Source organism: Ovis canadensis, chromosome 11 (genome assembly GCF_042477335.2).
Source record: "Ovis canadensis isolate MfBH-ARS-UI-01 breed Bighorn chromosome 11, ARS-UI_OviCan_v2, whole genome shotgun sequence".
NCBI lineage: Eukaryota > Metazoa > Chordata > Mammalia > Artiodactyla > Bovidae > Ovis > Ovis canadensis.
In genome coordinates, this window is record NC_091255.1 from 44,422,708 (window position 1) to 44,446,187 (window position 23,480).

The window sequence follows — 23,480 nt, forward strand, 5'->3', positions numbered from 1 at the left end:
TGCAGAGAAAGTTTTGTTTTTTTAATGTGAGAATAACAAGCAGAATACTGGAGTTAGAGATAAGTCGAGGTTGTTTAGGGTTTTCCAGGTGGTGCTAGCGGTAAAAAGAACCTACCTACCAATGCAGGAGATGGAAGAGACCTGGGTTCTATCCCTGGGTCGGCAATGTCCCCTAGAGGAGGACATGGCAACCCACCCCAGTACTCTTGTCTGGAGAATCCCATGGACAGAGGACCCTGGTGGGCTACAGTGGGTAGGGTCACAAAGAGTCAGACACAACTGAAGTGACTTGGCATGCAGGCACCCAGAGGTTTTTAAGAAAATATTTATGTTCGTTGATTCGATAGTTATTGTAGGGCACATGGGTAATTTAACAAATAAATCCTTACAAAGAGAACTCACAGATTTTGATGTGCACTCGCTACCAAGCTTTTTGAACTGCTATTAAAAAAAAAAAAAAAAAAAGAGGCCACTATCTACTCCCCTGTCACTTGAATTGTACTGAAGGGCCCAATTCCAGTACTACTCTGCACATCAGTTTCAGGTGGAGTACCATGCGGAGAGTTAAAGTTTGTATTGGGGGACAAATGAAAGTGTCACCTCAAGCAGAGTTCCAGTTCACTATAAGGTCAGTGTAAGCATGCAGTCAGTTTATATTCAAACCATCTGGTGTGCACTGTGTACTGTGTGAATGTCTGTAACACAATAAACAGATATGAGTTTTTCATAAAACAGTAGCAAGAAGAAAGGGCATCCCCGGTGGCTCAGTGGTAAAGAATCCTGACTGCCAATGCAGGAAATGCATCCCCTGGAGTAGGAAAGGCAACCCACTCCAGTATTCTTGCCTGGAAAATTCCATGGACAGGGAGTCTGGCCGGCTACAGTTCATGGGGTTGCTGAGTGACTGAGCACGCAGGCACAGCAAGAAAAGTGCTTGCTGCGCAAACCCTGGGCTGCCCCAAGAGAGGGAAATGAAAACTCCATGCCTAAATTTGTCATTTCCTATTTTATCTCTTGTGTTCAGGCCTTCCTCCTCCCCACCCCAGGGTTACTCCTTAATCCTTCCAACCCCATCTGCAAGCTTCCATCCTGTGCCACATTGGAAGATCTTGCCCAGGAACCTGGGCTCAGCAAAACAATACTCTTCTTTTTCTCCTGCTGTGTAGTAAAGCAGCGCCAGCCCAGGCTCTGAGCCTCATTAGATTGATTAGCCAGAGAGTCAGGAAGAATGCTGTTTATACTTGGACCACTTCTCTCCCTAGCTCCTGATATTAAAGACTGGGATAACTTGAAAGCCTCTTTGGTGTTCTTTTCTATTTTCCTTACATGGCCTTCACGAAGAGTAATTAATTATGATTTAAAAGCAGTAACCAAAAAAAATAAAATAAAAGCAGTAATGAATCAGTTTATAGACTCTGAGCACAGTATAAATATTTTTCCTGAAAGCCGAATTAGAAGAAATCTCTAAAATGTGAGTAAGACAACAGCAATTGAAATAAATAATCGAACTGAATGGTCCCAAGCAGTGTCAAAAGAAAGAATCGTGTATTCTATTTCTGCAATAATGGGCATATAATAGTGGGATGGTTTTCGGCCCATTTCCCCACCCTGCTAGGCAAGAGTTGATTCAGATAAGGAAAAAGAGCCACACAAACTGGGGAGAAAACAAAACCAATTATTACTATTATTTTTGTCTGTTTTCTTAAATCAATTATTTTTGATGCGTGGTAAACAGCCTGCTCCAGAGGATTAGGCCTTCCTGGCTCTCAAATACGCGTTCTTCCCTTCCCTCGTTTCTGTCCTCCTCTCCAGAAACTGCCGGGTGGGGAGGTCTAAAAATAGTTGGTGAATCACGGCAGATAATATTGTGCAGCAGTTACATAAACAGCCCGCCCTCGCGCGCGCGGAGGGTAGGAACGGAAAATATCTGGGTCAGGGTTGTCACTCTGAATAGGTTCCCCCAGAGCCGGCCTGTGGGAGGCGCGGCCGGGAGGAGGTTTAGGCCCGCGGGCCGGAGCAGCAGGGGAGCAGCGGGCGTGCCAAGAAGGGGGAACGGAGGCCCCTGGCTCGGCACGGGCTGCAGCGCGAGCGGGGCAGCTGTACCCCGCGCGGTCTCTCCATGGCGGGGAGTGGTCCGCGGCGGCGGCGGCGCTGACCGGCCGGGGCTGGGCGGGCGTGCCCTAGCGGGGGCCTGGGGCCAAAGAAAGATGAGCGCTCTCCTCGAGCAGAAGGAGCAGCAGGAGAGGCTGCGGGAGGCCGCGGCCTTGGGGGACATTCGGGAGGTGCAGAAACTGGTGGAGAGCGGGGTGGATGTGAACTCCCAAAATGAGGTCAACGGCTGGTAAGTGGGGAGCGGGGGAGGCCTAGGGTCAGAGCATCCAGCCCGGGACGCGACCTCGGCCTAGCGCAGCCCCGGAAGCCCGCTAAGGCGTGGCCCGGCACCCAGAGCCAACGAGGTTGTGCGCTCTGGAGGCTAGCACTGGCCCCCCTGCCTCGGAGAGTCTGCGGCGAGTCATGCCCAAATCCCGGCCCACGTGGTCCTGCGCCGGCAGCGCCCACCCGAACGCTGGCGCCCCGTGCCCCGCCGACCCCACCCCCACCCCCACCCCCATAACGTGTGCCAAAAGGTGCTGATTACTCTCACGCTCATTCGGAGCTCACCCAAGTTCGAGTTCGGAATTACTCTGAAGAACACATCTGTGCAGAGCAAAAAGCATAAACAGTTGAGCAAACGTGGATCTTGTAAACTAGCACGATTTCTTTTCCCAAGACTAGGGAAAATAAATCACTTGCATTGCTATTCTGCTTTTCTGTTGCCTTACTGCAGCAGTGATTTGCTGCTACCTACAGCTGCCTGTGGCAGGAAGACTCATTCATTAATCCTACATAATGTTTTGCTTTGTTTTCTTAAGACAGTTTGAAATATGAGGCTTTATCCAAGACTTCAGATGCCTGCCAGTGATTGAGTCCTTCCCAACTAAATAAGGAGTCACATTTTAAGAAGTGCCGGAGGTCAATTTTTTTGTATTAAGTTACTGAATGTGGTGTTATTCCGCTCTCTTCACATTTAAATTTTTTTATTTGATCCAAGTAATGCTAATCAGGCTATTTGCTAGCTGAGAATTAAAGTGAGTTTGCAAATGTTTTATTTTTTAAAGTGGAATCATACAGTTTAAAACTAAAGGGGACATTGGAGATAGGTTCAATCCCAGAGATTAACCTGCCCTAGGTCACACAACTATTAATAGCCAGGACCAGAATCAGTTTCCTTACTTCCTCACAAGTTTATCTGCCAACTTACCCCAAAGAAAACAGCCTGGGTAACTGTTCAGAAAGCCAGGAAACAGTAGAAACTGCATTTTTGTTTTATTTTGTTTAAGTGTTTACAAACTAGCTTGCTTTTCTGTGTGTGTGATTTCTAGCATTTCTGTGTGGTTCACAAGCTGTGAATCACTGTTTTGGCACTGGGAGGCAGTGTTGTGTAGAACAAGCCTGGACTTGAGTGCTGGCTCTTCTCCATTCCTGCTTAGCAATATGACCTTGCCAGAGTCACTTCATTTTCTAGTTATTTCAGAAGAGTTGTGAGCATTTAAGGAAATGCAGCATAATATAAATAGGTAACATTTCCTGAGCTTGCTCTGTAGTGCAAACAAGGTTCCAAATGTATTATTTATGTGTATCATCTCATTCACAGCGGCTCAGGGACAGAGCTATTATCCTCTTGTTTTACAGATAGGAAAACTGAATAAGTAGTTTCCCTAAGAATTTACAGTAACTAATGGAGCTGGGAATGAAACCCAGCATCTGCCTCCAAACCATGCTTTCTTTTTTTTTTTTTTAATTGAAGAAGAATTGCTTTACAATATTGTGTTGGTTTCTGCCATACATCAACATGAATCAGCTGTAGATATACATATGTCCCCTCCCTCTTGACCCTCCTTCCCACCTCACACAATTTTCTTTTTTTCTGACCACACCTCGGGGCATGTGGGATCTTAGTTTCTGACCAGGAATTGAACCCGTGCCCTCTGCAGTGGTCATGAGGAGTCTTAGAAACCATACTTTCTTAACCACATAGTAAGTGCTCAGAAAAATATAAGAGTGTTGAACTATGAAGAGGCTCTCATAGACTTAATTGGGGGAAGATATCTAATAGGACTTCTACATGTCCAGGGTTGAGTTCTTGGTCTCCCTCATATCCCTAACTGTCCCCAGCCTGCTTGAGTCCGCATCTGAGCATCTGAGCTGCACTGGCTGGCCAGAATCTTTGGTGCACTCCTTACCTTCTGTCTTTCTCTCACAACCCACATCCAGTCAAGCTGCTAATCCTGCCAGCTTCACTAGCAGTGATGTAGTTAGAATCTGACCACTTCTCACTAGCTCTGCCACTACACGTCTTGTGCAAAGCCACCATCTGTCACCTGGATTAATGCAGTAGCCTCCTCATTAGTCCTATCCTATGTCTTTTCTCAGCACAGCAGCCAGAGGAATCCTGACTTAAAACACAGATCATTTAATTCTGCTTAAAACCCTTTAATGGCTCCAATCTCAAATGGAGGAAAAGCCCACAGGGTCCTACAGTTCAAATCCTTGTCCCTCAGCCCACACTCTATTTCTAAGCCTCATCTCTCGATTAACCCCCTTGCTCTCTTCGTTCCTTCCCCTGGCTTTCTTGCTTTTGCTGAAAACACCATGCACAGGACTTCTCTAGTGGTGCAGTGGTTGAAAATCTGCCTGCCGGTGCAGGGGACAATCCCTGGTCTGGGAGGATCCCACATGCTGTTGGGGCAGCTAAGCCTGTGCACCGCAACTACTGAGCCCGAGCTCTAAAGCCCGTGAGCCACAACTACTGAGCCCGCGTGCCCCAACCACCGAAGCCAGAGCATTCTAGAGTGAGTGCCCTGCAACAAGAAAAGCCACCAAAATGAGAAGCCCACATACCACAACTCGAGAGTGGCCCCTGCTCGCTGCCACTAGAGAAAGCCCTTGTGAAGCAACCAAGACCCAGCGCAGCCAAAAATAAACAAAACATCAGGCACAATGTTCATTCAAGGCCCTTGTGTTTTCTCTTCCCTTCATTTAAATGCTTTTTCTCCCTCACCTCCTTCAGGTCTTAGCTTCGATGTCCCCTGAATGAGTCTTTCCTGGGTCCTTAACTTAAAGTTGTGCCATGCCCCTCCACTATCTCTGGCATTCCCTAATCCCTTTCCTTACTTTACTGTCCTTATAACGCAATTGCTGTGTACACCATACTGTTTGTTTTACTTATTTGCTGACTGCCTCAGTTTCCTCATCCGAAAAGTAGGAGAATTTTCTTTTTGCCTGTTTGTTTTTAAATTAGTTTATTTTTGGCTTTGTTGAGTCTTCTGTTGCTGCACATGGGCTTTCTGTAGTTGCAGCAAGCAGGGGCTACTCTCGGTTGCCATGCAAGGCCTTCTCATTACCATGGCTTCTCTTGTTTCAGAGCAGGGGCTCTAGAGCATGCTGGCTTCAGTATTTGCGGCACTCAAGCTCAGTAGTTGGAGCTTTCAGGCTCTAGAGCACACACTCAGAGGTTGCCGCGCCCCAGCTTAGATGCCCTGTAAAATGTGGAATCTTCCTGGACCAGGGATCGAGCCATGTTCCCTGCATTGGCAGGTGGATTCCCAACCACTAGATCACTGGCGAGTGTTGATGATAGTACTTAACTTGGGTTGTTTAGAGGACTAAATGAATTAATACACGTAAAGCTTTTAGAACAATGTCCAGTATGTAAAGTACTGTATCTATGTTAACTTTTTTTTCCTTATTTATTTTTGGCTGCACGGGGTTTTTGTTGCTTTATTTTTTGTTGGGATGTGAGGGCTTCTCATTGCAGTGGCTTCTCTTGCTGCAGAGACCAGGCTTAAGGGTGCATGGGTTTCAGTAGTTGTGGCTTTTAGGCTGTAGAGCATGGGCTCAGTAGTTGTGGCTCACAGACTTAGTTGCTCCAAGGCATGTGGAATCCTCCCAGACCAGGGACCAAACCCTAGTACCCCACATTGGCAGGAGGATTCTTATTCACTGCACCACCAGAGAAGTTCTCGTTTGTTTGTTTGTTTGTTTTTTTCTTTTTTCTAATTAAGCAGTGTGCCGGGTAATCAGATATAAAGGTTACCCTCAGAAAACATAGTCAGTAACACAGAAAAGCAGAATGGTTACTGCTTTTAATTTTTAGTTGCTCAGTAACCACAATTTTTGCACAATTGAAATTTATGCTTCTGGTCTGAAGTGCTTACCAGCACTGATAGGATGTCCGTATTTCAGATTTCTGGTCTGAAATATCAGTACTTCCCAGCATTGATAGGATATTCTGACTGCAGATTTAAAGCTTAAAGAGTTGAAGTTCAGAGATCGAGCTCCCACATCAGTTGTAATTCAGGTGTCATGCATACCCCTTGGCTTTAAGAAACAAGTACAATGGCTCATGAAGAAGTTGAAAATACTGCCTGGCTATAGTGCCTGTGAATTATGGCTGTCTGGAGCCACCCAGATCTGGACTATAAATGATCACTCAGGGTACAGGGCTGTGGGGGATGTGCTGTGTTGACTTAGCCCCACTTTACGTGGTGATACTTTAGCAGTTGGTTTATCCAAAAATGTCTCAGATCCACTGGCAGAATATTCCTTCCTTCACTCTCAGGTTTGTTGTGAACAAGTGATTTACTACTTACAAGTGAGCACTTTATTTCCAAAACAGAACATATTTTTCTCATCATGTTCTATTCATTTTTGAATGCTTATCATTATAATTATTCATTTTTCAAGTGTTCAAGACAGCCCTATACAAACACACTCTCAGTACAGTTTGCCCAGAATCAAGAATATACAGGATCCTTCTACTCTAAGCAGTGTGCACCTTGTCCTTGGTTCACTTATTCAGCAAATATCAATTAAGTACCTGTATATTCAAGCAGATACTTCCTTATCTTCATGGTGCTTATATTTTAGAAGTCCATATCAAGACTCTTTGATTTTCTCCAAACTGGAATTCTTTTTATGATGAAGTACATTTTAAAGGCACCTGGATAATCTGGTTCTTTTTTTTTTGATAATCTGATTCTAATGAATAATAGTTTCAAATATCACTCTGAAACATCAGTGGAGTTTGCTCCTAGCCAGCCAGACAAACTGGCTTTCTGTAAGTCATAAATCTTGAGGTACCCAGGGCAAATCTGCTTTTTCCTGGAGTCAAATGTACTCTCTAGAGAGTTACACTTCTCAAGTGGGTGACCTAATCAGCACTATTGAACATATGTTCTATCCTTTGCCATATTTATATTCATCTAAAAGCTCTGAAGATACTTATCTCAGTTCAATTAGAGAGTTGGTGAATGAAGACATTTGAAAACAGAGGGAGAAAAAGTATTTTCCTTCCATGGGGATGAATTTAGTAGCTCTGTTAAGATGGAATTTCGCTAATCCTATTTCTGTGCAGTGTTAAAATAATAGCTCTTTTAGAGGGTGCATAATTCCTTCCTAAGTATACAATAGTAAGCAGTTAGTTTTACTTAAATGAATCAATACTTCAGAAGATGTATATTGTTCAGATGCTTTAGGAACTAAAAGTATGTGTGTGGTGCCTTATATTTAAGCAAATGAGAATATGTTTGTAGCCTTCTGGAGAGAACTAGAGAATTGAACTTTTAAAAATGGAAATCCTTTTGTGTATGTGTGAAGGAAAGAAAAGTAAGAAGCAAAAGAGTAACTGAGATTCAGACAGGAATCTGCTGTAGTAATAATTTTAGTGGCAGAGCAAGCTGCAGATGAGAGATGGTTAGTACCCTGACAAGATTTCATCTTCAAGTGACATTTGATGCACATGAAGCAAGTTTTGGTACTCTCTGAAAAGGAATATGGCCGTGTAAAAGTATATTTTAAAGAGACCGGGAAAATATAATGAGGAACACTGAGCAGTATCTTTAGAGTTATCTAGCCAGCCAGGCAGTCAGCCTTCTGGAAGCTGTTGTAATAAAGCCCCTGGGATAAATTAGCTCTTTCCAAGGATCAGAAATGAAATTTTAAAATAAATTTTAAGCATATTAAATATTTTGATCATCTGCTTTCTGAAAAGTTAAAATTACCAGTCTGATTTTCTAGTTCTAGCTGAACTCTAACAGGCTTGCGTATATTTATTTACTGATGTGTAGAGCTTGAAATCCCAGATCACCCCTCCACTTTTTCAGTCTCTGTTTTTTCTTTTGGGGGTAGGACCTGTTTGCATTGGGCGTGTAAGCGCAATCATGGTCAGGTGGTCTCTTACTTACTAAAATCAGGAGCTGACAAAGAGATCCTTACCACAAAGGGAGAAATGCCTGTCCAGTTAACATCAAGAAGAGAAATTAGGAAGATTATGGGAGGTAAGTCTTTTTGAGGTTGATTTTGTCAAACTGAGACTTATGGTATTCTTTAAAAAGAGTTTTTTTTTTAATTGGAGGATAATTGCTTTAAGATGTTTTATTGGTTTGTGCCAACAACGTGAATCAGTCATAATTATATATATATATGTATCTAACTATATATGTATATCCCCTGTATATATTCTTGATGCTAAATAGCCAATCTGTTTCTAGAAATAAGATAGTCTTACTGTGCCAAGATAATTATTCCATGCTGTTTCTGGAAAGGTAGACATTATAAAGTTTTGGGTTTTTTAATCTGTAAACTTTAAGGAGATAGAAATGGTAACAAAAAACCTGCAGTAAACACTGACCAAGATATTTGTTATATACCAAAGGACACCAGCTTTCACAGGAGACTTGCTAATTTCCTTTGTGTGAAATCTTTTTTTAAAAAAAAAGTTTGTTTTTTTGATGTGGCTCACTTTTAAAGTCTTTATTGACTTTGTTACAGTATTGTCTCTGTTTTATGTTTTGGTTTTTTGGCTAAGAGGCATGTGGGATCTTAGCTCCCTGACCAGGGATCAAACCTGCACCCCTTGCGTTGGGAGGCAGTCTTAACCACTGGACCACGAGCATAAAGTCCCTTTATTTGCTCATTTTTAAAGGACTATGTAAGTGTTCTGTGTTTTCATCTTTTTAAGTGGAAGATGATGATGGTGACAGGGATGACCACCCCCAGCTGAAGAAGGAATCAGAACTGCCGTTTGTTCCCAACTATTTGGCCAACCCAGCCTTCCCTTTTATCTATACACCTGCATCAGAGGATTCAGCCCAGCTACAGAATGGGGGCCCCTCCACACCTCCTGCATCACCCCCTGCAGATGGCTCTCCTCCATTGCTGCCCCCTGGGGAACCTCCCCTGCTTGGGCCCTTTCCACGGGACCACACCTCTTTGGCACTGGTTCAGAACGGGGATGTGTCTGCCCCCTCTGCCATACTTAGAACACCAGAAAGCACAAAACCGGGTCCTGTTTGTCAGCCCCCAGTGAGTCAGACTCGATCCCTGTTCTCTACTGTCCCGTCCAAGCCACCAATGTCTCTGGAGCCTCAAAATGGGACCTACGCAGGACCAGCGCCAGCATTCCAGCCATTTTTCTTCACTGGAGCATTTCCATTTAATATGCAAGGTAACCTCTCATCAGCAAGTAGCCTCTGAAAAGGGCAAAGTTGTCTAGGGGTCTAGTTCTTTACTTCCTGTTTCTTTGAGGAGTGGGGATAGGACTTACCCCTTTTGAGTCTTGCTCAGTTGCTAAGTTGTGTTCTGCTCTTTGCAGCCCCATGAACTGCAGGGCTTCCATGTCCTTCACCATCTCTTGGAGTTTGCTCAAAGTCATAACCAACTGAGTTTGGCGATACCGTCCAGCCATCTCATCCTCTGTCACCCCCTTCACCTGCCCTCAATCTTTCCCAGCATCAGGGTCTTTTCCAGTGAGTCAGCTTTTTCACAGCAGATGGCCAAAGTATTGGAGCTTCAGCTTCAGCATCGGTCCTTCCAGTGAATATTCAGGGCTGATTTCCTTTAGGGTTTACTGGATTGATCTCCTTGCTATCCAAGGGACTCTCAAGAATCTTCTCCAGCACAATTCCGAAGTATCAATTCTTTGGTGCTCAGCCTTCTTTAGGGTCCAACTCTCAGATCCACACATGACTACTGGAAAAGTGATGTCTGTGCTTTTTAATAAGCTGTCTAGGTTGGTCATAGCTTGTCTTCCAAGGAGCAAGCATCTTTTAATTTCATGGCTGAAGTCACTGTCTGCAGTGATTTTGAAGCCCAAGAAAATAAAATTTGCCAGTTTCCTTTCTTCCCCATCTATTTGCCATGAAGTGATGGGACTGGATGCCATGATCTTTGTTTCTTGAATGTTGAGTTTTATTTTTTTTCTTTTTTAAAAAAAGTATTTGGCTGTTCTGGGTCTTAGTTGTGGCATGCAGGGTCTTTAGTTTTGGCATGTGGGATCAAGTCTGACCAGGGATCAAATCCAGGCCCCCTGCACTGGGAGTTTGTAGTCCTAGCCAGTGGACCACCAGGGAAGTCCTGAATGTTAAGTTTTTGTTTTTTTTTAATATTGAGTTTTAAGCAAGCTTTTTAACTCTCCTCTTTCACCTTCATCAAGAGCCTCTTCACTTTCTGCTATTAGCGTGGTATCATCTGCATATCTGAGGTTATTGATGTTTCTCCTGGCAATCTTGATTCCAGCTTGTGAGTCATCCAGCCCAGCATTTTGCATGATGCACTCTATGTATACATTAAATAAGCAGGGTGACAGTACAGAGCCTTGACGTACTCCTTTCCCAGTTTGGAACCAGTCCATTGTTCCATGACCAGTTCTGTTGCTTCATCCTGCCTACGGGTTTCTCAGGAGGAGAATTTCATCTCTTTCAGAATTTTCCGCAGTTTATTGTGATCCACGCAGTCAAAGACTTTAGTGTAGTCAATGAAGCAGAAGTAGATGTTTTTCTGGAATTCTCTTGCTTTTCCTGTGATCCAGCGGATGTTAGCAATTTGATCTCTGGTTCCTCTGCCTTTTCTAAATGCAGCTTGTACATCTGGAAGTTCTCGGTTCACGCGCTGTTGAAGTCTATCTTGAAGGATTCTGAGTATTACCTTGCTAGCATGTGAAATAAGCACAATTGTACAGTAGTTTGAACATTCTTTGGCATTGCCATTCTTTGGGATTGGAATAAAAACTGACCTTTTCCAGTCCTGTGGCCACTGCTGAGTTTTCAGGATTTGAAATAGCTCAGCTGGAATTCCGTCACCTTCCCTAGCTTTGTTCATAGTAATGCTCCTAAGCCTCACTTGACTTCACATTCCAGGATGTCTGGCTCTAGGTGAGTGACCACACCATTGTGGTTATCCAGGTCATTAAGACCTTTTTTCTACAGTTCTTCTGTGTATTTTTGCCACCTCTTCTTAATCTCTTCTGCCTCTGTTAGGTCCTTACTGTTTCTGTCCTTTATTGTGCCCATCTTTGCGTGAAATGTTCCCTTGGTATCTCTGATTTTCTTAAGGAGATTTTTAATCTTTCCCATTCTATTGTTTTCTTCTATTCCTTTGCATTATTCACTTAAGAAGGCTTTCTTATCGCTCCTTGTTATTCTTTGGAACTCTGCATTCAGTTGGGTATATCTTTCCCTTTCTCCTTTGCTTTTCACTTCCCTGTTTTTAATCAGCTATTTGTAAGGCCTCCTCAGACAACCACTTTGCCTTCTTGTGTTTCTTTTTCTTTGGGATGGTTTTGGTCACTGCCTCCTGTACAGTGTTACCAACCTCCACCCATAGTTCTTCAGGCACTCTATCAGATCTAATCCCTTGAATTTGTTTGTCACGTCCACTGTGTATAAGAGATTTGAGTTAGGTCACACCTGAATGCGGAGAAGGCAATGGCATCCCACTCCAGTACTCTTGCCTGGAAAATCCCATGACAGAGGAGCCTGGTAGGCTGCAGTCCATGGGGTCTCTAAGAATCAGACACGACATGAGCGACTTCACTTTCTCTTTTCACTTTCATGCATTGGAGAAGGAAATGGCAACCCACTCCAGTGTTCTTGCCTGGAGAATTCTGGGGATGGGGGAGCCTGGTGGGCTGCCATCTATGGGGTCGCATGGAATTGGACACGACTGAAGTAACTTAGCAGCAGCAGCAGCAGCAGGGCTGCAATTTTGAGTATAATTACAACCTTACAGAAAAGTTGCAAAACTAGTAAGAGGAACTCTCTTTAATGAGATTTACAAATTATTTTTTGCCCCTTTACCCAGAACTATTTACGCGTTTTTTTTTCCTAAGATCAAGGATGTGTGCTCAGTTGAGTCTGACGCTTTGTGACCCTAGGAACTGAGCCCACCAGACTCCTCTGTCCCTGGGATTTTTCAGGCAAGAATACTGGAGTGGGTTGCCATTTCCTACTCCAGGGGATCTATCTTCTCGACCCAGGGATCAAACCTGCGTCTCCTGCATCGGCAGGCAGATTCTTTACCAATGAGCCTCTTGGAAAGCCCCAAGAACAAAGATAGTCTCTTACATGATCACAGTACAGCAATCAGATTTAGAAAATATAACCTTGATGTAGTACTGCTCTTTAATCCACTGTTTTGTCTTTAAATTTCATGCAGTGTCTAGCAGTGTCTTTTGTAGCTGTTTTTACTCCCTCCACTCCTGCCTGCTGTGTTTGTATTGGGCTGCCATGTTAGAGTAGTCTCCTTTAATCTGGAGCATTTCCTCAACCTTTAACTATCCTTCTGGCCTTCAGATTTTTGAAGAGTCCAGGCCAGTTCTGTTGTAGAGTATGTTTGCATTTTTTTCTCTGCTCTAATGAGCAGTGAAAGTGAAGTCGCTCAGTCATGTCCGACTCTTTGCGACCCTGTGGACTGTAGCCCACCAGGCTTCTCCGTCCATGGGATTCTCCAGGCAAGAACACTGGAGTGGGGTGCCATTTCCTTCTCCAGGGGATCTTCCTGACCCAGGGATTGAGCCTGGGTCTCCTGCACTGGAGGCAGAGGCTTTACCCTCTGCGCCACCAGGGAAGCCCTGATGAGCAGTTCAGTTCAGTCGCTCAGTCTTGCCGACTCTTTGCGACCCCATGAATCGCAGCACGCCAGGGAACGGCTTTCCCTTCTCCGCCATTTACAGCAGTAGAAAATGCATAGATTATTATTTATTGGATGATAATTCATTAGTATCCTTATTTTGATGTTCAAATTATGCCAGACTGATCCAGAGGGAGCCCCTTTGGAGCTTGTTGTGTCTCTTGGACATCGTCATTATTCTTAACTCATTTCCTTACTTTGTGGTGCAGCAAGATGTTCCAGGCTCCCTAGTGCAGCTTCCCTGCCCCAGCCTTGGAATCCGGCATTCCTCCAAGGAACCCTGGTTTTTCTTGGTGCAGAATGGCATTCAGAAACCAGAATGTGAACACTAGATGTGCTCATTGCTACTAGTGTATCATTTCTTCTAAGCTCATTCAGAGGACAGTTAGAGAAGAAAGAAAACAGCAAGCAAACAATAAAGAACAATTAAATAATGAAAGATTCACCGGGAAGATTTATTTATAAACTAAACATTTATGTTTAGTAATATAACTTACTAGTAACATAACTAGTTATGTTAACATAATAACATAACTTCAGAGCATTCTGAGTTCTCATTTAATTGTTACAACAGACTTGTAAAAAGAGCATTATTTTGTACATTTTATTTTTATTTACTTTTTTGGCTCTGCCACATGACTTGCCGGATCTTAGTTCCCCAACCAAGGGTTGGCCCTAGGCCTTGGCAGTGAGAGCACCGAGTCCTAACTACTGGGCTGCCATAGAATTTCCATTAGTACATTTTAGAAATGGATGAAGTTAGACACAAAGAGACAGGTAATTCGTCCAGAGTCACACATCTAGTACAGGATAGATGAGGGATATACCCATTCATACCACAGTCATTCAAGGTCCAAAAGGTCACAAAAAAAGAGAGTTGAAAGCAGCTCCCACAATTTATGACAAAAGCAACAAACTCTCCCTTGATATTTTAGATGAAAAGTAGAAAATGAACATATACTTCCTGGATATCAAGCTTCATGCTAGCCTGAGAGGATTAGTGAAGTTAAAAGGCAAGCAAACAAACACACACATTTACTTTTTTCTATATTGCTATATCTATTTATAATTTAAAGTATTAAGTTTATGTTAATACCTCCAGTTCTGGTCAGACGCCACAGGGTATGGTCCAGTCTTACCTTTCTTTTTCCATATAGGTAACTGCCTTCTTTCTGGTTTTGAGAACCTGTTGTTCTAGGTGCTGATAGCTGTGGCCCAGGGATGCCATATATAGAGCAACCAGAACTACCAAAAGCGCACATGTGCTTAGCTTCAGCCTGCTTTGCAGCCAGGCTCAGAATTTAGGGGCAGACCGTTTAGATCCCAGACCCAAGAATAATGGTCTTTGTTTACTCCCAAAGCCAAGATTCTTCCCTTATTAAAGTAAGGCATTTAAGTCATAGTTAGACTTCATTTTTATTAGTAGCTTATCCTGTACTGTGTTTATTGCAAGGATTTTCACATCTCATAAATATCTTTAGATCCACAATTGTTATATCTTTGTAGAGTAACTCTTGTACCATATCTTTCCCATGCCGCCTTTTCTCTTCTCTTCCCCATACCCTGCTTATGTATAGTTTGATACCCAAACCCATTCTCAAGCCTTTACCTGCTTAGCTCCAGTAGCAGAAGTAAATTATCCTTCTGTACAGTTGGGATGGTTGTCCACTATTTCCTTCTGCTGCATAAAGTAAAAGTTCGTTTACTTTATGAACCACAGTGTTAGATATAGGAGGACAATGCAGGCACCTGCACCAGCAGAGCCAGAATTGAGCCTGAGCAAACTGCACTGATTGTGCTTGGTTTTCTTGTTGGGTGGCATAGGTCTTCAGCACAGGGCATGATTAACAGTAACCATCTTCTGGAAAAGATTTTAAATTGCATCAGCCAACTATGCCAGAATGATTCATTAATGCTTCTTCCCCTTTTCCCTAGAGCTGGTACTCAAGGTGAGGATTCAGAACCCATCTCTTAGAGAAAATGATTTCATTGAAATTGAACTGGACCGACAGGAGCTCACCTACCAAGAGCTACTCAGAGTGAGTTGCTGTGAGCTGGGTGTTAATCCTGATCAAGTGGAGAAGATCAGAAAGTTACCCAATACTCTGGTAAGAAAGGTAAGAAAGGTCTGTTACGTGGTTGATTTTTCCACTTGGAAAATATGTACTTTCCTCTTGGGGTATGTGAGTCATAGTTAAAGAAATGAGAAAAGAATAGAAAAAAAGTAAAGGGTGGTCTTCCATTGAGCTTTCTTTCCTCTGTTGGGCCTATGGAGATACTAGCATTTATAAAAGTTGTAGGATACCAGAGAGAATGTTCTGAATTAGCATTCACATGTACCTATTTTTAGTTGTTTCTCTGCAGTGATCTGTAAGGATTACCTTAGTACACCACCAGATGTGCCTTGTGCTTCATAACATAAGAACCAGGCTTAATTGCAGGGCACATGCATATAGGCACATGTGTGACCCTCCCAACATCCCTGGGTTCCCTGAATGTCAGGCTTCTGGCTTCTCAGGGCACCTGAGGAAAACAGCCCTGCACTGCGCCTCATGGCGTGCCCTTCTTGGAGCAGCAGCTGCTACTGAGGGCTTCTACATTTTCACCCAGTTTGTGCTCCTGGGGATTTTCCTGCACTATCACTGGTTTCAACACAGAACCATCGAGACAAGTGGCTCCTCTTAATCTATTTAACCTATTTTTGTTTCAGGACAAAGATGTTGCTCGACTCCAAGATTTTCAAGAGCTGGAACTGGTTTTAATGATAAGTGAAAATAATTTTCTGTTCAGAAACGCTGCATCCTCACTGACTGAAAGGCCTTGCTACAATAGGAGAGCTTCAAAACTGACTTACTAACGCAGCAGGAGCTTTTACTACTGAGTGTTGCGACAGTGTGCGCCACCTCTGGGCCAAGGACAAGCCATTGACCTGAATGCCTTGGATGCCCAAGGAGGGCCCCGATGCCACTTCGTAGTACGCACTAACATCATTCTGCCAAGGTAGGAAGCCCCTGACCCCCAAGCAGCGGTGCCACTCTTCCAAGCCTCTTGGTGCACAACAAACCTATTGCTTCAAGCTGTGAACAGCTGAGAAGTGGCCTGGAGAGGCAGAAGCCGACGGTTCTATACTAGTGTGTGTTCTGTGTATGTGAGAGGGTTGTCTAGGCGGAGGCTGAGAGAGAGCAGAGCCTGCTCCCCGCCTGTTGACAGCGCAGCTGAAGGGCCAGGATGTGCTTCCCTCGGTGTTGCATGCTCACGACTCTCCTGAAATGTGAACTGACTAGAGAGGATAATGGGAAAGCGCAGGTGCTGGACACAGGAATTTTGGTGTGACTTGTGGCTGTGAGGTTTCACATAGCATATTTATAAATGTTACTCAGGTTAAAAGCATTTAAGAATACAGTTACCTAATGTAAATACGCTGTTAACCAAAAGAGCCTCCCCTCCCCCCACCTTTTCCATTGTACACACTCATGACTTCCGTCTCTAGCCATTGCTTGTAGTCATCTCTGCATTAACTCCCCATTGTGGTCGCTAGAGGGCTCTCTGACGCTTTGTAAAAGAGCAACCGCTATTTTTCTTTTTTTAAACTGAAGCAATTCTGTCTTCGCGTTTCTGTTTAGTTTCACTGAAAGAGACGAGCACAAACATTGCTGGTCCATGTTCTCCACTTTCATTTTCCACTAGAAATGAAAAGCAATTTTCCGGACAGAATCTGTTGCTATTTTAAAGGTTATTGTGGGAAACTGAACTAAAGGAGTTAGCATCTTTATTTTTGTATCAAAGATAAAGATTATTTTGAAATTATTAAGATTTTTACACAACTCTGAAATCTGTTGCTTTTGTAAACAAGTTGTTTAATCTTAGGGATCCCCCCACAACCATCACTAACCTACTTAACAAAGTCAGTGTGAGTCTACCAGGCTGTGTTCTGGAAACAAACACCTGATTAAACTCTTGAGCATGGCGTAAGAATTTTTGTAAAAAATGCATTTAAGGGTTCTTTTCCTTCCCTTCACTGTCATTAATGTTAAAAAGAAAAGCCACTGTCTTGTTGAACTAAATAGCTTAACTTTAGAAATAAGAATGAGCACACTGAGACAAACAGGAGAGCAGGGTTTTGAAGCCAGCTGTTGAAGAGCATCCCTGCTGTCTTAAGAAGCTTTCTCCCCACAGTGCCTATAGTTTCCAAAGAAACTCAACTTCCTAACTGGGTTAATTTTATTGGAACACTACGATCGAGAGAGAAGGTGCAGAAGATGTCAGTGGAAGAGTGTTGTGCTAAGATAATGGCCTCCTGCTGCTGCCTAAACGCTGAGCTGAGGTTGAGGTGTTTTCAAGGCCAGCTTTGTAACGGGGAGTCACTGTTCAGTGACTTAATTGTAATACACTAATTACTGATGGTGAGTTACCCACTTTGTGCAGTGTTTGTCTAGCAGAGTAAAGGTTACTTATTACTCCCTTTCTCTGAAATACTTTAAAGAAGAAACTTCCTTTGTGTTTCAACCAGGCAGAAGCTAGAAATACTAACCTTTTTTTCCCCCTCTACCTTTGAAAAAAGTTACAATTTACTGATACAACTAAGGCTAGTTTTATCTTGGAACAAATAAATTCAGTATTAATTCATGTGTCTAAATCACTGGGGTTAGTACTCTTCTAGCCATCCAGATCAGTTAGAGATTCTCAGAAGCAGTGGAGGTCCCTGGCTGGGAGGTGGCCTACCGAGGAGTAGCTCCAGGGCATTTCCTGGGCTTAGAAAGGGAGGCTGAGGAAGTCACAAGTGAGAGACGGGCCCTGCACTGCATCTTTTTATAAAGTCCTCTGTGGTCAACTGACTCTGAGTATGGCAGTGGAGTTAGACTGCACAGTTGCTGGTAGGTGAGTTTAAAGTCTTAATCTATGCATTCAGAGAAATATTTTTATATGTTTTGTGTAATTTATAACAAGGATTTTTTTTTAGCTTTGTTAATTGTGAATTCGCCCCGCCTCCTCTACTGCATATTTAAAGCATGTGTTCACACTGTGTGTAAATATTCACTTTGTGCACTGCTGACTGTTCAAGCATAATAAGTATTATTAAAATTAAATATTAACTGACTAAACCCCTACTCTTTAACTTTGTCCTCCTAAACAGCTCTGTACTTCTAATCATAGGGGGTTCAAATTGTTGAACAGTTTCAGGGATAAAACCCTCTGGCGGAAGAACAGAAGGAACTGGTCCCCACCTGAGCCTCCTCCATCCTGCTGCCGTGGTGGCGCTTAGTGGCACCAGAGACAGGTATTTTGTGCGGTGTCCTTCCTCTAAGTTCACAGCAGTCAGCTTCATTTCCCCAGAGTAGCTGAGCCCGCTAGATGGAGGCCATCCTCTATTAACCACATTTTTTGATTATCCTGTTTACTTTATACAACTGAGTCTCTCCTTCGGGCTGTCAGCACCTGTCAGGGTCTCAGTGAGTTCAGAGGCAAACTTCCAAGATAGGAAAGGAAGTACAGCCTTTCAGATCTTTAGCTGAGAATGATGCCGAATGAATCTGCATTTCTGTTGGTTTGGGGCAGCTAGAGCCTCACAAAGCATACGTCATGCCAAATTGGCCTGATAAATCAGGAAGCATAGCAAAGACCTTTTCTTAGCTCCAAGGAGAAGCAGAATAATTTGGGCCTTGGTGCTTTTATACTTGCTTTATCACAAGGATGGAAGTCTTCCTCTGTACACTCATAAACATCCTGGGCAGAAACGGCCAGTCCCAAAAATGTGATTAACCTTTAACAAATAGTCCTGCAGCACAGCCTGGCCCAAAGCATATAGAAAAATCAGATCAAAGGAGCCATCTCCACACCTACTGAAAACCATTTAGGATGGAGGGGAAAAAAAACATCATCCATAACCAGTCATATTATACCAAGAATAAAGGTTGAAGAAACGAAAGAGGAGACCAGAAGCCTTGAAGGCTGCGTGCCAGGTAAATTCTGACCTGCAGGAAAATGAACATTTCATTGGCTTGTTCAGAAAAGCAAGTTACCCCCTCATCTCATTTACCAGCCTGGGACGTTCAAAACGGGGGTAGGCCCGGGGCTGCTCTGTGCTCCCACAGTCAGCTTCAGCCAGAGTGAGGAAGATGAATGACTTGGAGACCTCATGGGTTATGGGGACCTGTCTGGAACAGAATGCTAAAGGGGCAAGGAGATAAAGTGCCATGCACTTCTCATCCCCTAGACAAGCAGGCGTAGTGGTCTGAGGGATGACATAAATGTGGAGGTGTTCACAGCAGCTTTCTCAAGAGGCCTCAGGTCAGATATCAGGGGCTTTCTTTCTCACCTTTTTACAGCCTTTACACAGCAGAACAGGAACTACTGGCAATTACCCAGTGAGTTTTGGCTGTGAAGACAGTATTTCCAGCCAAAAGCTCTTGGGTCTGATGTTTTCAGATAATTCCAGCCATGTAGATGTGTATAAAGGCTACCTCTGCGTCTCCCTCCTTCCTCTCCACCTCCTCTAAAGGCCCTAGCCCCTAGACCTTGTGAACAGAGAGAAAGGCTACATTGGAGTGTATGTGTTGTTAACACGTAGCTTTATTTCATCAGTGCTCTGTTTTTAATGAGTATTGGACTCAGTTCCTAGGAATGGTCTGACCTGGCAGTCTTCTGTTCGAAGAGGAGAAAGCTTTATTTAAAAACAAAACCAAAAACACTTCAGATTAGAAAATACGAAAAATCATGGGGGTAGGGAGGTCATCCCTTGAAATGATTATAAGCAGTACAGTGTGGAAATAATGCCACATTGGGAATCAGGAGACTTGGGGACTGGTCTGGGCTCTGTCACATATTAGCAATGACCTTGGGCATGTCACTCACCTCTGGGCCCTCGCTTCCCCCCCTGAAGCATTTAGCATGGTTATCCTACAAGGCACCTGGCAGGGACAAAGACCTAACAGATGTCCCCAACGTTTGCCATCCAGTCCATTCTGTAGACATATTTGGTGTCCTCTCCATTCGTGATGGAAACTTTAAGAATGTCCAGGAGGAAAGACCAGGAATATATTTTAGGCAAGTCCAGCATCTCTGGCCATCCCATAGAAGATGCCTCTGGCTGCAATGAGGCTGGTTGGAGAATCAAATTCAACTATCGTCCCTTTGTCCAGGACCAGGACCCTAGCCAAAGAAAAGAAGTGGTCAGGTCTCCATCAGCTCAGATCTGGGCTTCGTGGTCCAACCCTGCCCTTCTGAGTACAGCTCAGACCCCTCAGTGACATGCCAACCCTTCCACTTCAGTCAACCCACCCAACACAAGCACCATGCCACATGTGCACACTTGCAAGACTGGTTATTTTAGCCACTCCATTTGCTGTTCTGGCAGATGAGGCAGTTTCTAGGATTAAACACAAGGTCCTATTCATCTCTGCTAGTCAGGGCTCTGAAAACCTTCCTTAATGAGCCCTTCCCCTCACCAGGGTCACAGGAGTGTGCACAGGGAGCCACAGGCCTGTATGTATCCATCTGCTTTGTGCCAACTCACAAAGGCACACAGTGGGAACGGCTGCAGTGAGGCCTGACGCTGGAATCTGGCTACAAATCTGGCCGCTGCTGATGGGTGGATCTCCCCCCGCCCACACATACATAGTCAGGCCTGGGCCTGGGCTTAGACTCTCTTGCCAACTAAACACAGGATACACCTAGTGCAGAGCTGACAAGCTGGCTCCCAGGGTGAGGTGGAAGCAGAAAGGGCTCCCCCACGTCCTAGGAGATGCTCCCCAGTAGGAGGGCCTGGACTGCATGCAGTCGTTGACCCACCTGTGGGGCTCCTGGAAGAGCCCCTTGGGAAGAGGTGTGTCTGTGAACATCACTGCCTAGCCACTGCCCACCTCACTTCAGTGGCTTCCCTTTGCTCTTGGGTGAGGACTAAATGCTTTCCCATGGTCCCCAGTGCAGCAGAGTGAGGCCTAGCTTTCTTCCCCTCCTCTTGGTTCTATTGCCCCTTCTCCCTTTCAACTCTTGTGCCCTCTTACCTCCAGGCCTTTGCACATGCTACAGCCTTTTCCCGAAATTTCCAGCTCCCTCCCTATCACGTCTCCTTGCTACCCAACTTTTACTCGTCCTTTAGGGCTTGGCTGGTGCCCTGAAGGATGAGAATTCAAGCCTGGGCCTGGGCTTAGAATCTCTTGCTAACTAAACACAGGGTGCTCTTAGTGCTGGGCCGACAAGCTGCCTCCCAGGGTAAGGCGGGAGAAGGATTCTAAGCCCAGGCCCTTGGCTCCTCCGCTGCCTCTATGCATTGGCTCCTCTGCCTACACATGTGGACCCTTGCTTCCTTCCTACAGGCTCTAATTACATGTTCAGTAGCGTGATTATGTCATTAATTTCTGCCTGATCCACTCAAATGACTGAACTCCCAACCTCCAAGGTCAATTTGAGGTTTTGCCCCTCAGGGCTGCTGGTAAAAACCATTTTCAGTTAGGCATGGGAAGAGATCCTGTTGGTCTGGCCCTTTCCCTTGTGTGGACCCAGGGCTCAAGCCTTCCTACCCACTCTTCTCCCAGTAGGTCTCGGATAGGAGTGGAGAGGGGGATATGGTGGGGATGGAACAGACAGTAGCGTCAGGCATTCTCAGCTTGGTTTCCGAGCCCCTGGGACCTGTGTGGGGACACTTGAGAGAGGGACAAGGTCTGCCCATTGCCCTGTCCATGTGTTTCCCCCGCTCCCCACACCCTACAGGTGTTTGTTTTGGGAATGAAACCTTGTCGAGGTACTCCCACCATAGTACCTCAGCATAGATTCTTTGCAGCCTCCTGCCTCTTCCTCACCCTGAGCTCCTGTGCCTCCAAAGGAGCTAGCCTGGCAGTCTAGTACCAGCTCACTTCCATCAGGCTCCTGAGTCCCCCAACCCCTATCCTGTCCTCCAGAGCTACACCTTGACATTAGGCACAATGAGAGAATAGATCACATTTTTTCCTTTTGGCTGAATGAGCTGACTCCCCAGGGAAGCTGTAAGATACCAAGAGCAAGGCTTCTTCCCTAATTCTTTGAGAAGCTGGTTCTAGGGAGAATTACAACAAGGGGTTAGGGAGGAAATGAACATATTCTAGGATCACCTGCACTTTTAATACTTTATTTCACTGATTACTTACAACAACCTCAAGAGACAGTTTCATGAAGGCTTTGCAAATTGCCCAAGGTCACACAGCAGCAGAGCCAGGCTTGGGACTCCGCCCTCTGCTTTCCCACAACAAAGCATCTACTGTACATGGACCCAAGAATCATATACCTTTCCTCAGTGGCTTCCTGGTCTGTATGCCCACAGGGTGGGAATGAGGAGCAAATGAAGCCATGGGCAAGGTGCTCAGGAAGTGACAGGATTTAGCATGAAGGATCTGGTTCCCCTCATCTCAGCATTAAGGGCTGGGGTAGGGGAGTGAACCAAGCCTCGGGGAGCCCCAACATGTCCATTCCCAACATTTTTGCCTCCAAAGTGTCCCTGTGTCTCAGGAACCATCACTGTGCACCCAGCGCCCAGGTGACCCATGCTGTTATCCCCTTCCACACCGCAGAGAATCCCCTAAGGCTCCCACACCCACACATCCAGATGGTCTGCCTGTCCCTTCGCCTGCCCCTCCCTGCTCGGGTCCCAGCGCACTACCTGGTGTAGTCCATGATGGTGTTCAGCCTGTGCGCGATGGTCAGCACTGTGCAGGTCTCAAACTGGGTGCGGATGGTGGCCTGGATGAGGTCGTCAGTCTCCAGGTCAATGGCGGCCGTGGCCTCGTCTAACACCAGGATTCGACTCTTGCGAAGCAGGGCTCTGGCCAGGCACACGAGCTGCCGCTGGCCCACACTGGGAGTAGGGAAAGCAAGGAAGTCTCCAGCTGGGTGCCCCCAACCTGCCCCCCAGGCTTTCCTCCCCAAGCTGTTTCTGTCTCTGCTCCTTTTCATTAGCCTCGGGCTGGCTCTCTTGTCTAACCTCTCCCATTTCTGCCTTAGCCCAGTACTCCTGGAACACAGAGCTGAGGTCTGGACACCACCGGGATAATGAGGGGCCTTGAGGTAGAGCCAGTACTTAACATTGTGAAATCCCCAGTCTCTCCGTGGCACCCCCGGCTCCCTCCTTCTGTGCTTCTTCCCCCGTCTCTCTCTTTAAGCTAGTGCCACCATGCCTCTGTTTCACTCTGTTAGTCATTTACACCTTAGTAATCACATACTGGAATGACTCCTCCTGGTATTTGCATACATCATGCTATCTTGCTGAGCCTAATACCACACAATTCAGCCATCTCCTGCCCCCATAGGGAATACAGATCAGGGCTCTATGGTGGGAACTCAGAAGGGGCAGGGCAGAGGAGGATCTAGGGGGCTCCCCATGTCTAGTCACTGGAGAGGTGGAGGAGGGGTGAAATGCTTATCTTCAACCCCTGCCTTGGAAGCCAGAGCTAAGGAACAAAGCAAGGCGGTGTTCCCAACCACAGAGGCTACAGCACCCCCAC

At 45.1% G+C, this 23,480-nt stretch overlaps 2 protein-coding genes across 6 annotated transcripts in view; one reads left to right on the top strand and one right to left on the bottom strand.

Moving 5' to 3' along the window:
* The first annotated feature begins 1,909 nt into the window (after positions 1 to 1,909).
* Positions 1,910 to 18,110, top strand: ANKRD40 (ankyrin repeat domain 40). 2 transcript variants are annotated; one of them, XM_069543098.1, is made up of 5 exons: positions 1,910 to 2,341; positions 8,295 to 8,378; positions 9,062 to 9,547; positions 14,944 to 15,125; positions 15,719 to 18,110. In XM_069543098.1, the coding sequence occupies exons 1-5, from the start codon at positions 2,326 to 2,328 to the stop codon at positions 15,863 to 15,865; spliced, it is 915 nt and encodes a 304-aa protein (XP_069399199.1). In that variant the 5' UTR covers positions 1,910 to 2,325; the 3' UTR covers positions 15,866 to 18,110. The 2 variants fall into 2 exon arrangements, with proteins under 2 accessions (XP_069399199.1, XP_069399200.1); XM_069543099.1 differs by having other exon boundaries at positions 1,943 to 2,341; positions 8,230 to 8,378.
* A 1,450-nt stretch (positions 18,111 to 19,560) lies between these two features.
* The window catches only part of ABCC3 (ATP binding cassette subfamily C member 3), a 48,840-nt gene continuing 44,920 nt past the window's right edge, over positions 19,561 to 23,480 (bottom strand). For all 4 annotated transcript variants that reach the window (XR_011247054.1, XR_011247055.1, XM_069543095.1 and 1 more), the window contains 2 exons: positions 22,640 to 22,834; positions 19,561 to 20,157 (listed from right to left, as the gene is read on the bottom strand). Coding sequence is in view for 2 of the 4 variants with exons in the window: in XM_069543095.1 (XP_069399196.1) it covers positions 20,049 to 20,157; positions 22,640 to 22,834 (304 nt within the window). In the remaining 2 variants the exon portion in view is untranslated. The remainder of the gene's footprint in view (positions 20,158 to 22,639; positions 22,835 to 23,480) is intronic.